Here is a 13,630-nt window from a genome sequence, read left to right as displayed (position 1 = left end):
GCAAGTGTGGAGGCCTGCTTCAGACAACACAACCAGAGACCACAAAGGGCAGGTTTAATTTAGCTCTGAGTTTAAATACTCTGACGCCTCATCATCTCTCGAAAAAATAATGAACTTTAAAAAAATCCCTCGGCCTGGTACGTGGTGGCTTATGGTGGATGAGAGAATGGGTGGTTAACCCGAGGGCTCCACGGAGGGGGACAGGGAGAGGCTGAGAGCAGCATAAAGATGGGCACAATGGGGTTTTATCTAGATCACTCCTTATCAAAATTCATGTTCATTTGTGAGCAACCTTGAGCCCAGGGTGGGGTCAGGGGTGGGGGCCAAGCAGGTAGAAAGGGTAGAACACGGGACACCCACCCTGTCCCCTAGAGTCATGGAGCTGGCTGGTCTCTCTCTTGTGGCTGTAATCTTTCTGGCAACAATCAAGCCCTTTAAAATTTTTATTTTCTGCTTTACAGAGAAAGGAACCCAGTGAACACAGAGCTCTAAGTCATTTCTCGGTCATTTCTTGCCCTTGCCAATATTTATGTACGCAGTCATCGGTGTGAATCCATTCCTCTGCTCTCATTCCTTGCTACATTTTTATCTTCACGTTTCCACGTGTGGACAGTTCAGTTCTGGTCACTGAAAGCCCCAGAGAGGTAGGAGACAGACATGGCCATTTTTTATTAGCCGTCCATTTCTAGCCATCCGCCAGCTGTTGGATTTGAAGGGGTAATAGCAGATTTTTGGAGCTGTGAACAGCAATAGCTCACCCTGGACATCTCGAAAGGTAGAATGTGACCTGAGCTAAACAGAAACCTGTTTCAACTCCCAGATTATTTCAAGAGCTTGAAGAGTTCAGGCCCAGATGAAATGAAGTGAGCTGGCAGGTCTTGGCTCCTGATGACTTTACAACAGGCCATAGGTTTAAAGTCCAAAAGGGCTCGAATTTCTGCTCCACATTTGATGTACGAGGCCTGGGTCCCGATTGCTGCTCTGACTTCCCCGCACCAAGGCCCCAGCAGGGCTGTGGAGGTGCCGAGGTCCCGGCCAGCCCTCGCCACCAGGCTGTGTGGGCTCAGAGACACCGGCCATGCCGGCATCTGTAACCCTCACGCTCCTCTCCTTGGCTCTTCCGGCTCTCCCTGCCTGCCCACTATTGCCGAATAACAGGTGTATCTGGCTCAGGACCGCTGGGAGAGGCTGGCAGAACCCACGGTGAGCAGCAGGGCCCTTCAAAGCCTGGGCAGACCCGCAGAGGCACGAGGCGAAGGCAGCTCTGCAAAGCACAGACGGATTGGACACACCCAGAAGCAGCTAGAATCTCTAAGGGCTGGAGCCCGGGAAGAGGGGAAAAGTCTACAGCTGAGGAGCTAGGGGTGCCTTTACTCTCGTCCTTTCAAAGCCATACCTATAATTTATGTAAAATACACGGCATGCTTGGCGTAAAGGGCTTAGGACCGTCCTAATTTATTGGCAGGCAGCAACAGCTCCTTTCTTTGGGTTTCTTTTCCCCGCACAGCATCCAGGACAAGGTAAGTGCTCTGCAGAGCATTGGTGAAGCAAGCTCTCTTCCTACCTTCTTCTGGGTGACTGGTGAGCTCCAGGATGCGGCGCTGGTCCCTCAAACTGAAGTCGGTCCCTTGTTCTTAAAGCTGACGCGAGACCTGGGTGATTTGCTGTCCATTCCTGTTTGTTTTATTGTTTCAGGTTTTTTTCCTTTTCAGATGACTTGACTGTGATTTGATACCTCATCTAGGTTGAAAACTGGGTTGATTTTATTGACTGCCCTATAGCAAACAGGATGTTTTACGCTTGACAGATGCTTTTGTAATCCCATTAATTAACGGAGTTTACCATGTTTGTTAATACCAAAGACAAGGAGAATGCGTAATTCTGTTCTCCCTTCACTGTGTGCCTTTCCAACAGAGCTCTCAATCCCGCTGATAACAAAGCTCGGAGGAGATCCCAGGATCTGAGCCCTGAATTCAGCTGGGGACTTCCGCAGATGGGTGTCGTTATAGTCCCCTAGCCAGCAGGATGGAGACCACGCCCTTAAATTCCCAGAAGGAGCTGCCCGCGTGTAAGGATAAAGACGATTGTCAGGAAAATGGAGTTCTGCAGAAGGGGGTCCCTGTCCCTGAGGATAAGGTGGAGTCTGGCCACATCTCCAATGGGTACTCAGCGGTGCCGAGCCCTGGTGCCGGAGACGACACTCAGCATGCCCTTCCAGCTGCCACCACCGCCCTAGTCGCCGAGGCTCACCAAGGGGAGCGGGAGACCTGGGGCAAGAAGATGGATTTCCTCCTCTCTGTCATTGGCTATGCGGTGGACTTGGGCAACGTCTGGCGCTTTCCCTACATCTGCTACCAGAATGGAGGGGGTCAGTATCTTGGGCCACAAACAGAGGCTCGGAGCCGGTGATGGTCTTTAAGGTCCTCTCAGGAGGCCACAACAGAGATCATGTCTTTTCTGTCTTGTCTAAACTGATGAGTCTCAGAACATGACTGCTTGGACTTTCAAACTGGTCCAAAAGATGGGTTCCCAGTAAGCCCAATGTTCAGTCAGCATGTCTGAGGCTCCCTGGGTTAGGAAGTCAGATAAAAGCTCTCCCAAACCTGACCTTGCCAGATTCTCTGCGTGCTTGTGCTTCATGTGTGGAAGGGCCCCCTTCCCTTCCCATCCCCGTAGGTCCCAATTGCACGTTCACAGCGGGATGTGAGAATGGCCATCAGCCCTGTGTGGGCTTTGATCGGCAGAGGCCAGAGAGGCTAGATCTGTCTGAGGAGAAACTGGGAAGTGGCTCCAGGGTCCCAGGCCCTCCGGGACCTTTGGACCTGTGTGTGGTCAGAGAAGGGCTTCTGCTCAGGTCCGGAGTCTTGAGTTGGAATCTAAGCATGACCCAGAGTTGAACCCAGCCACAGCATGGCCTTAATAATAACCCCAAGCCAGACACTGGATCTGCCTTCTGTCTCCTCCAAGACTGTTAGATTTTTGAGGCTAGAGATTATCTCCTTTTCCTCTTTCCACCCCCAACACTTCAGAGCAGTTAACTGGTAGATTATCAAAAAGAGTAGCGGACTATAGGCAGGGCTGTGGAAGCTGCAGAGAGTAGAGTGGAGAGGAGTGAGTAATGTACGGTGCCTCTGTGTTGACGCTGGACTGGCTATCAAAAATGGGACAAGGACGAGAAATGGAAGTCAAATCAGTCATTATTTATTTTGACAGAAGCTCTGGTAGCTGATTTGGGAGGGCGGCTGAAATGAAGCTTGGGGAGAATTCATTAGTGTCCTCATTTCCTCCATGGCCTGACGTGGAGTTGCCTAGGTTTGCCTCATTTTTAAAGGAACTAGATCCACGTGGCCGCAAAGGCAGCTGGGGACTGGTGGGGGGGGGGGGGGATGTGGGAAGCCCAGCCCTCCCTGCCCAGGAGGAGGGAAGTTATCTCCAGCTGGAGAGGGCTCACCTTCTATAAGGCGCTGGGGACGTTTGTCCCACACTCATTCCCCACCATTCAGCCAGTCAAGCCCCGTTGGGCAAATGCCACCATGAGAACACAATGTGGTTCTTATTCCCAAGCCAGATGTACCCAGAGCAGTTGTAAGTGAGGTGGGACCTTTCCAAGTTGCCCCAACTTCCAGTTTCTAGGTTCAAAGCAATTTCTGGAAGGGAAAGTCAGGGGGGGAAATCACAGCTGACCCACCCTTTGGACTGAGACTCAGGCGACAGGTGAGCAATCCCCACCTCGGTGTTCCCAAATTCTGTGTCACTACAAGAGCTGGGGATGCCAGCATCCCTGGTGATGCAGCAGCTCCAGGCGTCCTCCTTTTGTGACAAACTACCTTTCTCAGACACACCTGCCAAGGCTGCTCCGAAGGGAGCGTTCTGGCTTAGTGGAGTTACGGGAATAGAGTCACATATCAGTGACAAGGGTCTGAGCCAGGAACGATAGGGACGGCCACAGATAGGAATTCAGGAACTTGCCGATTATTGGAGCCCTGGTGCAGGTTGTCACAGGTGATCTGTCTCAAGGGTCCTAAGCTCTGGTTGCATCAGAATCACCTGGGCGGGTCGCACATTTTTGTTGTGACACCCACACCTGGAACTTCCGTGTCGGGGGTGTGGGTGGATCTGTGTCCTTAAGCTCACCAGTGATTCCGTGTGTGGCTGGCTTCATGTGCCACTGTCATTTCATAGGAGAGGAAACATGTTCCAGGAGGGGCAGTGACCCTGGTTCTCAGGGTGGGTTGATGTGCAACCCATTCCAGGGCCCGGAACCCAGGCTTTCTTGTTGATCCTGAACCCAGCTTTCTTTCCATGTACTCTCAGCTGCCTTTGTTAACTCTCTTAAAGCCCCATTTGACCATGGAGCTCTGGGAAGGTGCTAAGTCCAGGAGACCACAGTGTGAGGTCACGCAGCACAGAGTGGCTTCATTAGACTTGAGCATCTTAGCGCCCCGTGAATCTCAGCGCGACCCTAGGTGTCCCGATCAGCTGGGCTGTCCTGGTGCAGATGTGGGCAGGGGGTGAAATTGTCTTTCATCTGCCTCAGGGGCTTTCCTCCTGCCCTACACGATTATGGCCATTTTCGGGGGGATCCCACTGTTCTACATGGAGCTTGCGCTGGGCCAGTACCACCGAAACGGATGCATTTCCATATGGAGGAAAATCTGCCCGATTTTCAAAGGTAACCAAAAGGCTTGAGTGGGTGGGTGGGTAGGTGGGTCCTGCAGGGGAGAGTATGGGAGTTGGGGACCTTCTTCTGGAATCAGCTGGGCCTGAAGGTATCTCTGGGCGATGACTTGAGTACTAAGTTTTTGACTGCTCGAGTGGTATGCGGTTGTTAAAGAGAAACAAAATAAATGGCAATTAAAAGCAAACCTGGGGCACCTGGTTACTAGAGCATGTGACTCTTAATCTCAGCATCATGAGTTTGAGCCCCACACTGGGTGTAGCGATTACTAAAAAATAAATAAACTTAATGGGGTGCCTGGGTGGCTCAGTGGGTTAAAGCCTCTGCCTTCGGCTCAGGTCATGATCTCAGGGTCCTGGGATCGAGCCCCGCATCGGGCTCTCTGCTCTGCGAGGAGTCTGCTTCCCTCTCTCTCTGCCTGCCTCTCTGCCTACTTGTGATCTCTGTCAGATAAATAAATAAAAATCTTAAATAAATAAATAAACAAAAATAGTAATGATAAAAATAAGCATTTTAGAAAATAAATAATAGTAGATCTAATAGAGTCCTATAACTATAGAGGATAAACTAATGGTTGCTAGAGGGCAAGAGGTGGGGGATGGGCAAAATGGGTGAAGGGGACTGCGAGGTACAGGCTTCCCGTTATGGTATGAATCGGTCATGGGGATGAAAGGCACCACATCAGGAATATAGTGCTGTCACAGCTGCTGTCATAGCGTCGTGTGGAGACAGATGGTAGCCACACTTGTGGTGAGTAGAGCGTTACATATATATCCTCAAATCACCTGTTGTCCACCTGAAACTAACGTAACGTTGTGTGTCAGCTGTATTCAAATAAAAGTATTTTTTTAAAGCAGCCAAAATAGGGATGCCTGGGTGGTTCAGTCAGTTTAGTGACTGCCCTCCGCTCAGGTCATGCATGATTCCGGGGTCCCGCATGGGGCTCCCCCATCCGGGCAGAGTCTGTTTCTCCCTCTGACCCTTCCCGCCTTGTGCTCTCCCTCTCACTCTCTCTCAAATAAATAATAATTAAAAAAAAACTTTAAAAAAATCTAAAGCAACCAAAATAGAGTTTAAAGCAGTAACAGCACAGACGTGTGTGTGTTTCTCAAACGTGTGATCCTGCAAATACATCTAAGGAATTTACCACATTGCCACTTTGTCCACCACCTCCCAGAGCCTTGGGGAATGAGGGGGATGGCAGCCCCCAGCAACCCCCACTCCGCTCCCTTGAGCTGCAAGGGCCCTACAAGGCCCCCCGGGTCTGTCAGTCACTGTCAGGCTGCCCTGTAAACGTGCCCCCCCCCAACTCCCCTCCCAGGGATCGGCTACGCCATCTGCATCATCGCCTTCTACATCGCCTCCTACTACAACACCATCATGGCCTGGGCACTCTACTACCTCATCTCCTCCTTCACCGACCAGCTGCCCTGGACCAGCTGCACCAACTCCTGGAACACCGGCAACTGCACCAACTATTTCTCGGGGAACAACGTCACCTGGACGCTGCACTCGACGTCTCCCGCTGAAGAATTTTACACGTAAGTGCATGTAAGTGAGGGGTGGTCTGGTAGAGGCAGGCCACACCCCCGGGGGTGGGGCTTCCGCGGAGGGAGGGAGGGGCTCTTCTCTTTCCTGGTGTCCCGGAAATGAAGCCCTTAGGGCAAGAGGGGTACCTGTAAGTGAGCAAGCGGCAGGGCCGGCACCACGCTGATGTGGAGCTGGGAGACTCGACCTTGAGTGCTCCCTAATCTGGCCTTCTGCGCTGTTCCTCCCCCGCCCTCTGTAATGTGCCAGGCCAGGCTGCCCCCAGGTGCCCAGGCCGATCCCTTGGTTCACATTCCAAAATGACTCCTCCGCGTCAAAACCAGCCTTCTTCCTGGGCCCCCGCTCTGGCCCTGGCACCTTGTCAGGGAATCAAAGCCTCCCCCTGCTGCAGTAGTCCGCCGCTATTCAAGGAGTTTCTGGTTTCATGTGTTCACTTCACAAGCGGGACCTACCCTTTGGAAGAGGATGCCTGGAGTACGTCGTACTCCTCAATGCGGGGCTTTCCCGCAGCTGCCAACCATGAGAGCGGGATTTTGGGGTGGGAAGGGGCCTACTACCCAGACACCCAAAAGCTGCCCCAGCCAGAAAAGGGGGGGCCTGAGAGTCGTCTACCGGGTGGGGGGAGGGTGGGTGGTGCTGAGTACTCTTCCCAGCGCCTGTGGGCTGGATGTGCTGTTCTGCTGCTCTGTCCCTCAGGATGGGCAGGGCCACCACTCTCAGGCTCAGCGAGTGCTGGGTCCTTGAGCCGCGATGTCGGTCCCTTCCCTTGGCATGCTGCCTGGGCCGCTCACTGCGCAGGCCATCTCACGCGCCTTTCTTTCTCACTGGCTCCAGGCGCCATGTCCTGCAGATCCATCGGTCTAAGGGACTTCAGGACCTGGGGGGCATCAGCTGGCAGCTCACCCTCTGCATCATGGGCATCTTCACTGTTATCTACTTCAGCATCTGGAAAGGTGTCAAAATGTCTGGCAAGGTGAGGAGAACTCTGGCTGCCAAGGGGCCCTCGGGAGCCTGGACAGCCATAGACAGAGAGGGGCACTGTTGTCCTTCAACACCAAACACGATCCACAATGCTCAATTTCTCTTCACCAAATCTGTTCAGGAATTCTAGAAATGGACCAATCCCAGGAACCATTGTATGATTTTTTTAAAAAAATTCCTTTAACCCCTTCCTATGGTGTCACAATGAATAATCGTGGCAGTAAGTTGTTGAAAGCCCATGATGGGCTGTGATCCATGCTTTATATCCACTGGCTACTGTCTTGTCCTTTGCTGGGTGTTTTCCCATATTGCAGGTGGGAAGTGGGTCTGGAGGTGGGAGTATTGGCAAGCTGGGAATCAGATCCCCGTCAGATTCTAAAGGCTCTGATATTTCTGCCACATCACCCTGCCTCCTATAGTTACAGAAGAGGTCCATCTCCTTTCCTAGAGGTTTTCAAGCATAAAAGCTACCAAGACCCACAAGCTGACAATCTGTGTTTCTGCCCCCTTCCCTCACAGGTGGTATGGGTGACAGCCACCTTCCCTTATATCATTCTTTTGGTCCTGCTGGTAAGGGGGGCCACCCTCCCTGGAGCCTGGAGGGGTGTTCTCTTCTACTTGAAACCCAACTGGCAGAAACTGCTGGAGACGGGGGTAAGATAACAGGGAAAACGAGAGGTACCTGCCTGTCATTTTACTAAGGGAAACTAGTCCCTCCAGTAGGGACAACAGAAATGTAGGCTCAGTGGCACGTCTGCAATAATGTTTTAAATCAGAAGAACAAGCATGAAAAGTACAGTCAAGGGCAGTGGATTGGCTTATGCTACAAAGTGAGGAATAGAAATCATATTGGTTTGCACATGGTATGTGGTCGCCCCTGGGAGGAGCTCTGAGAGCTGGTCTTTCCGCTTTGTGTGGAGCCAGGGCTGGAGGCCAGAGTGTGGCCCAGGCTTGGCCCTCACCCTCACCCTCACCTCTGCTGCCAGGTGTGGGTGGATGCTGCCGCTCAGATCTTCTTCTCTCTTGGTCCTGGCTTTGGGGTCCTGTTGGCTTTCGCTAGCTACAACAAGTTCAACAACAACTGTTACCAGTGAGTATCTGGGGCTCCCCAGGCAAAGCTTGAAAGTGGGGTGAGCATTGTCAGCTGGCCCAGAAGAAGGTGCTCAAAACAATGGCCTTAGGCTTGGCCGGGCCCAGGCACCCCACAGGTCCCTGACCAGTTCCCCCATGGCCAGAGCACCCACCAGGTCCATAGCCTTCCCCAGGCCAGTCAGGGTTTGAGAGGGGGCCCAGGCCACTTCCGTTTTGTGAGAGCTTCTCATACACACACAAAATTTTTTTAATTAAGAAATTCCACAGCAGATTTTTTAAAATTGCAACATATAGTAAATATTTCGATTTTACTTATTAATGTGTTTAACAAGAATTGTAATGTGATTATTTATTTATATACATATTCACAAAAGTATTGAGCTATTTTGAACAAGGCAAAATGCCACCATGATTTTTGTGGCAAAGTCTCATTTCAGAAATTTAGATGAAACAGGGAGTGTTTTACCAATTACGATTTCACTATTGCTTATCATCTTTAAAGTTAACTTTGAGTGCCCTCTCACAGAAGACAGTGACTAGCAATCTAATTGTGCTGTTCACCTTCTCTTCCAAAGGAATCCACAACTGCCCTAAGCAATGTGGCATTGCACTGGGACACCAGCCTGAAGTTGGATGACGAGGTCTTCTTTTAAAAAAGTGTCAGGAGGGACACCTGGGTGGCTCAGTGGGTTAAGCCTCTGCCTTTGGCTCAGGTCATGATCTCAGGGTCCTGGGATCAAGTCCCGCATCGGGCTTTCTGCTCAGCAGGGAGCCTGTTTCCTCTCTCTCTGCCTGCCTCTCTGCCTACTTGTGATCTCTCTCTCTCTCTGTCAAATAAATAAATAAAATATTTAAAAAAAATAAAAAATAAAAAAGTGTCAGGATATCCCTGGGACAGGCTCATACCTCATTTGCACATAGTGTCAAAAGTCTAAATCCGGGGACTTTATGAATGTGAGGCCAAGGCTCCCTCATGGCCCTGCCTCGAATCCAGACCCTGCTTCCAAGCAATTTTTTTTTAAGATTTTATTTATTTATTTGAGAGAGAGAGAGAGGACGTATAAGGTGGGGAGGGGCAGAGGAGAAGCAGGCTCCCCGCTGAGCAGGGAAGCCTGACCAGGCGGGACTCGATTCTGGGACTCCAGGATCACGACCTGAGCCAAAGGCAGTCACTTAACCAATGAGCCACCCAGGCTCCCCGAGAGCAATTCTTGTTTGAAGTCAGGAGGTCTGGGTGGTTCCAATTCACCACAGGACGTCACTATAACCAGCCCCAGGCTCACCTCCTGCCATGCATGGTGCGAACGGCAGCCCGTGCTTCGAGCTACCAACTAGTGTGAGAGGCCAGGCTGGGGCAGACAAGAGGGGGACACCAGGACAGGTCCCTGAGGGCCTCGGGTGGAGACTGGTGCTCTTGAGACTCTGTTCTTGGAAGTGTCTCAGTCCCGGTGGGTTCTCTGCTCCAGAGACGCCCTGGTGACCAGCGTGGTGAACTGCATGACGAGCTTTGTTTCCGGATTTGTCATCTTCACGGTGCTTGGGTATATGGCCGAGATGCGGAACGAGGATGTGTCCGAGGTAGCCAAAGATGCAGGTGGGAACCTGTGTTCTCTTTATGTCCCTTGCTGAATGGCTTGGCTGCTCTTTGGGTCCTTACAGATATCTAACTTTTGAGCTATTTCTAAATGTTCTTTAAACATTGTCCAAGGTTTTAGAGAAACTTACCGCCTTCTGTGTGCTCAGCCATGGCGGGGGTGGGGGGCGATGGGGCAGCTGGATGACTGGGCTTTTAAAAGCATTGGGTTTGGGTCTGGCAATGAGTCCAAGTCTAATAAGCAAATGATTATTAATCCTTAGAATTTCCCCTTGGAGAAAAATAAAATATAGATGATGTAGTCACGCTATTGTATTGTGAGGTTTTCGTGGGAAAGGAGTGACAAATATTGAAGAAGCGGCCATGGAAGCTTGTGGATGGAATCCCAGGGCTTTCTTGACAACACACTTCTGTCTTTGACCTAATGCACAGCTGTGATCATCCTTGTACCCCAAACGCAGGCACTTTGATCCAGCTCGTAAGAAGTGGAGGACATGTCAGTCACACTATCAAAAGGGACTTTAAAAATAGCGGGAGGTCTTCATTCCGAGGCCTCTATGACTCTTCTGGAATGTTTCACCTTTCCTACTGTTTTCTAGCTAATACCGTCAGAGAAAGCTAAATGCTCTGGATATCAGTCCTGGCCCAGAAAAAAAAGCTCTGAGTTGTGATATGGTGGAAACTCTTATTCCCCTGTGTAGCTTTGCTAGTGTTAGGGTCTTGGGTTTCTTTCCATCCATACCACCCCACCCCCAACTGACTGAGGGTTTACGCCTTTCAAGATGGCTGCGGTTCCTTCCCTCACGTGATGTCAGGATGGGCAGGTGGGATGGTGTGGAGTGTGAGCAAGTGTTCGGGGTGTGTTAAAGCCTATTTTACATGTAAGTTCTCGTGACAGAAGTGTAATTGTTGGTGTGGCTGCGTTTCCCTGAGATGTCTTCGCAGGGCAGGTGTTGGTGACCACCTCCTCTCTCCCGCTCTGTCTCAGGCCCCAGCCTCCTCTTCATCACGTATGCAGAAGCCATAGCCAACATGCCAGCATCCACTTTCTTTGCCATCATCTTCTTCCTGATGTTAATCACACTGGGCCTGGACAGCACCGTGAGTGAACAGGGAGGGAAGCCTGGCTTTCTGGAGGAGATGAGCGGGTTGGGGAGGAAGGCGCACGTATACTTCCCATCCTGGCCACCCCAGGAGGTGTTGGCTGCTCCCTCCCATGCTCCCTCAGACCCTGGTTCAGGCCTCCCTGCAGCTGCTCATGGCCCTCTAGGACCTGAGAGAGTCATTAAGGGGCTAATGAGGGTAAGAGGTCTGCCCAGGCCAGGGCTCAGGTATGTGAACTGCTATTACTGGGTGCTGTCCCTGCACCAGAGGGACCCTAAAGGTCCCTCTTGGGTCTCGGTGCCCTGCTGCCCCACATTTGACTCCGCACCTGGCACTTAGTAATGTGGGAAGACTCTCAGCTTTGAGTTGGTCTTTCTGGCAAAGCCGCAGTCTCCCCGGGAGGCCTCACATAAAGCAGTCCTGTCTGGGCACTCTGTTTCTTTCCTTGATGTGCTTGGTCGGGGGGGCTTCTTTATGACTGTGAAAATGGGGTGATACGTTGCCAGCGAGGGCTGGGGTCTGTGAGGAGCCCATCATGACCAGCCACCCGCCTTCCCGTTCACTGTCCTCGAAGGTAACACACTGGCCTTAAGCCTCCCCTGTGACAGCTGGCGTGTCCCTCTCAGTTTGCAGGCTTGGAGGGGGTGATCACAGCTGTGCTCGACGAGTTTCCGCACATCTGGGCCAAGCGCCGGGAGTGGTTTGTGCTTGGTGTCGTCATTACGTGCTTCTTTGGCTCCCTGGCCACTCTGACTTTCGTGAGTACCGCAACCCCCAGCTTTGAGTAGCCTCTGTGGGGGCAGCAGAGCCCCGCAAGAACCTGTCCCTTTGCTTCCATCCTCCGTGGCACCCTGGCTTTGGGGCCCAAGTAAGAGGGTTGATGCCGCTCTGAAAATGTCACCAGGGATCAGGAGGAAGGTTGTTTCTGGCAGTGTTTGTGTGTGGAATCTGCTCTGTGCTTGGTAGTTGGAGGGCTTTCCGTCTTGCAATCAACCCAGCTGGATTTCAGGCTTGACAGCGCGTCTGGAGAAGAACTGAGGTTTGCTTTTCCAGTCTTGAGGGCTGCTTTCGTGGAATTACTGCCCTGATGTCCTGATATCCAGAATATCTGGAGGCTGGCATCTCCTGTTTGTAATCTCACTTTGTCTCCTCCAGAGAATGTGCAATGGTGAAGAAGTCAGACCCCCTCCCATGATTTTTTTTTTTTTGAAGCGGAGGCAAATACAGTTAAAACGGAATAAGATCATACCCACAGGCGTCCCTGGCTTATGTCCTCCTGACTCAAGGCAGATTGTGAAGATCTGCATCTTCAAGCTATGACCCCAGCAGGGTTGGGTGGGGTGCGGGGGGCACCCTGAGGAGGACCCAAGGGATTGGCAAGTTAAGACAGAAGGTGAAGCCAGGACCAATGTGCTCAGCATGTCTGGTATTGTGAACTGGCCCAGGTCCAGTCTTTAGGGACTGGGATTCTTTAGGGCAGAGTATACAGTAGGTGCTGCATAAGTGGAAGGACGTTGAAAACAGATCCAGGGACTCTTCTGAGTCTGTCTCTTAAAGCTCAGTGGGAGAAGAAGCAAGGAGACAGTGCTCCGTAGCACAGGAAGGGACGTCTGGTGCCAAGCAGTCTGGCCCACGCTGTGAGGGCTGGTCTCAGAGGCAGGCTCTGGGAAATTTATATTAGGTCCAAGGTGGGACTGATCAAAGTTAAGAAGCAGCTTTCGGCCTTCCCCATGAAGAGGAGGCAGTGCGTCGGAGGGCCCTTAACTCATTTGCTGTCTCCTTTCCAGGGAGGGGCCTACGTGGTGAAGCTGCTGGAGGAGTATGCCACGGGCCCCGCGGTGCTCACCGTTGTCCTCATAGAGGCCATGGCTGTGTACTGGTTTTATGGTAAGATGCTTCCCTCCACCAGGCGTGAGCCTTTCTACACCAGCCTGTAACCCCCAGAATAGAGAAGGGCTGATTTCATCCAAGAAAGCTGGGGCAGGGTACCAAACGTCACCTCCCTGGGGGTCTGGAAAACCACGCCCGCAGAGTGGCTTCTTCAGAAGCAGGTCACCATGTCCTCTACACTCCGTGCCACAGATTCCCCTGGCTCATGGGAGGACGCTGTCTCCTTCTGAGTTTAAATGTTCACCCAGCGGGCGCGGGCTGACCAGTTCCATAGAGCTCACCCGTGGAGGATGCTGGAGATGCTGCGGGGTCTGAGAGCGGCACAGACAACGAAGAACCAGTGCACGGGGAATGCATTTGGAGAGGGTACAATATACCCATATTTTACAGAGCTCCCCGTAAAGCCCCAGGATAGAGTCTGGGAGATCCTCTTCCAGGGAAGAGGCAGGAATGTTCCTGTGTGGATTATCTGTTTTGGTAAAATCCCCAGTTCAGCCCCTGGGATGCCGGGATACAATCTGATAGGGGTGAAACTCGCAGCAGCAGAGAGAGGAAGCTGACATGGGTCCATCGGCAGGGATCCCAAGAGTCCGTGGGTGGGGATGGGATGACCTGGGCAATTGACATGAAGAGAACCAGGTTCAGGGGCTCCTGGCTGGCTCATTCATAGAGCATGGGACTGTTTTTTTTTTTTTTTTTAAGTTTATTTATTACTTAACAGAGAGAGAGCACAAGCAAGGGAA

At 51.8% G+C, this 13,630-nt stretch overlaps 1 protein-coding gene across 2 annotated transcripts in view; it reads left to right on the top strand.

Annotated features, from left to right (window-relative positions):
• Positions 1 to 13,630, top strand: part of SLC6A4 (solute carrier family 6 member 4) — a 31,725-nt gene that overhangs the window by 9,796 nt on the left and 8,299 nt on the right. For both annotated transcript variants that reach the window (XM_047706871.1, XM_047706872.1), the window contains exons 2-11: positions 1,915 to 2,368; positions 4,538 to 4,672; positions 6,000 to 6,219; positions 7,061 to 7,199; positions 7,727 to 7,861; positions 8,194 to 8,297; positions 9,766 to 9,893; positions 10,882 to 10,994; positions 11,624 to 11,755; positions 12,785 to 12,884. In XM_047706871.1, coding sequence (XP_047562827.1) covers positions 2,026 to 2,368; positions 4,538 to 4,672; positions 6,000 to 6,219; positions 7,061 to 7,199; positions 7,727 to 7,861; positions 8,194 to 8,297; positions 9,766 to 9,893; positions 10,882 to 10,994; positions 11,624 to 11,755; positions 12,785 to 12,884 — 1,549 coding nt within the window. In that variant the 5' untranslated portion in view covers positions 1,915 to 2,025. The remainder of the gene's footprint in view (positions 1 to 1,914; positions 2,369 to 4,537; positions 4,673 to 5,999; positions 6,220 to 7,060; positions 7,200 to 7,726; positions 7,862 to 8,193; positions 8,298 to 9,765; positions 9,894 to 10,881; positions 10,995 to 11,623; positions 11,756 to 12,784; positions 12,885 to 13,630) is intronic.

Source organism: Lutra lutra, chromosome 16, assembly GCF_902655055.1.
Source record: "Lutra lutra chromosome 16, mLutLut1.2, whole genome shotgun sequence".
Taxonomy (NCBI): Eukaryota; Metazoa; Chordata; class Mammalia; order Carnivora; family Mustelidae; genus Lutra; species Lutra lutra.
This window is presented reverse-complemented; position numbering and strand designations above follow the sequence as displayed.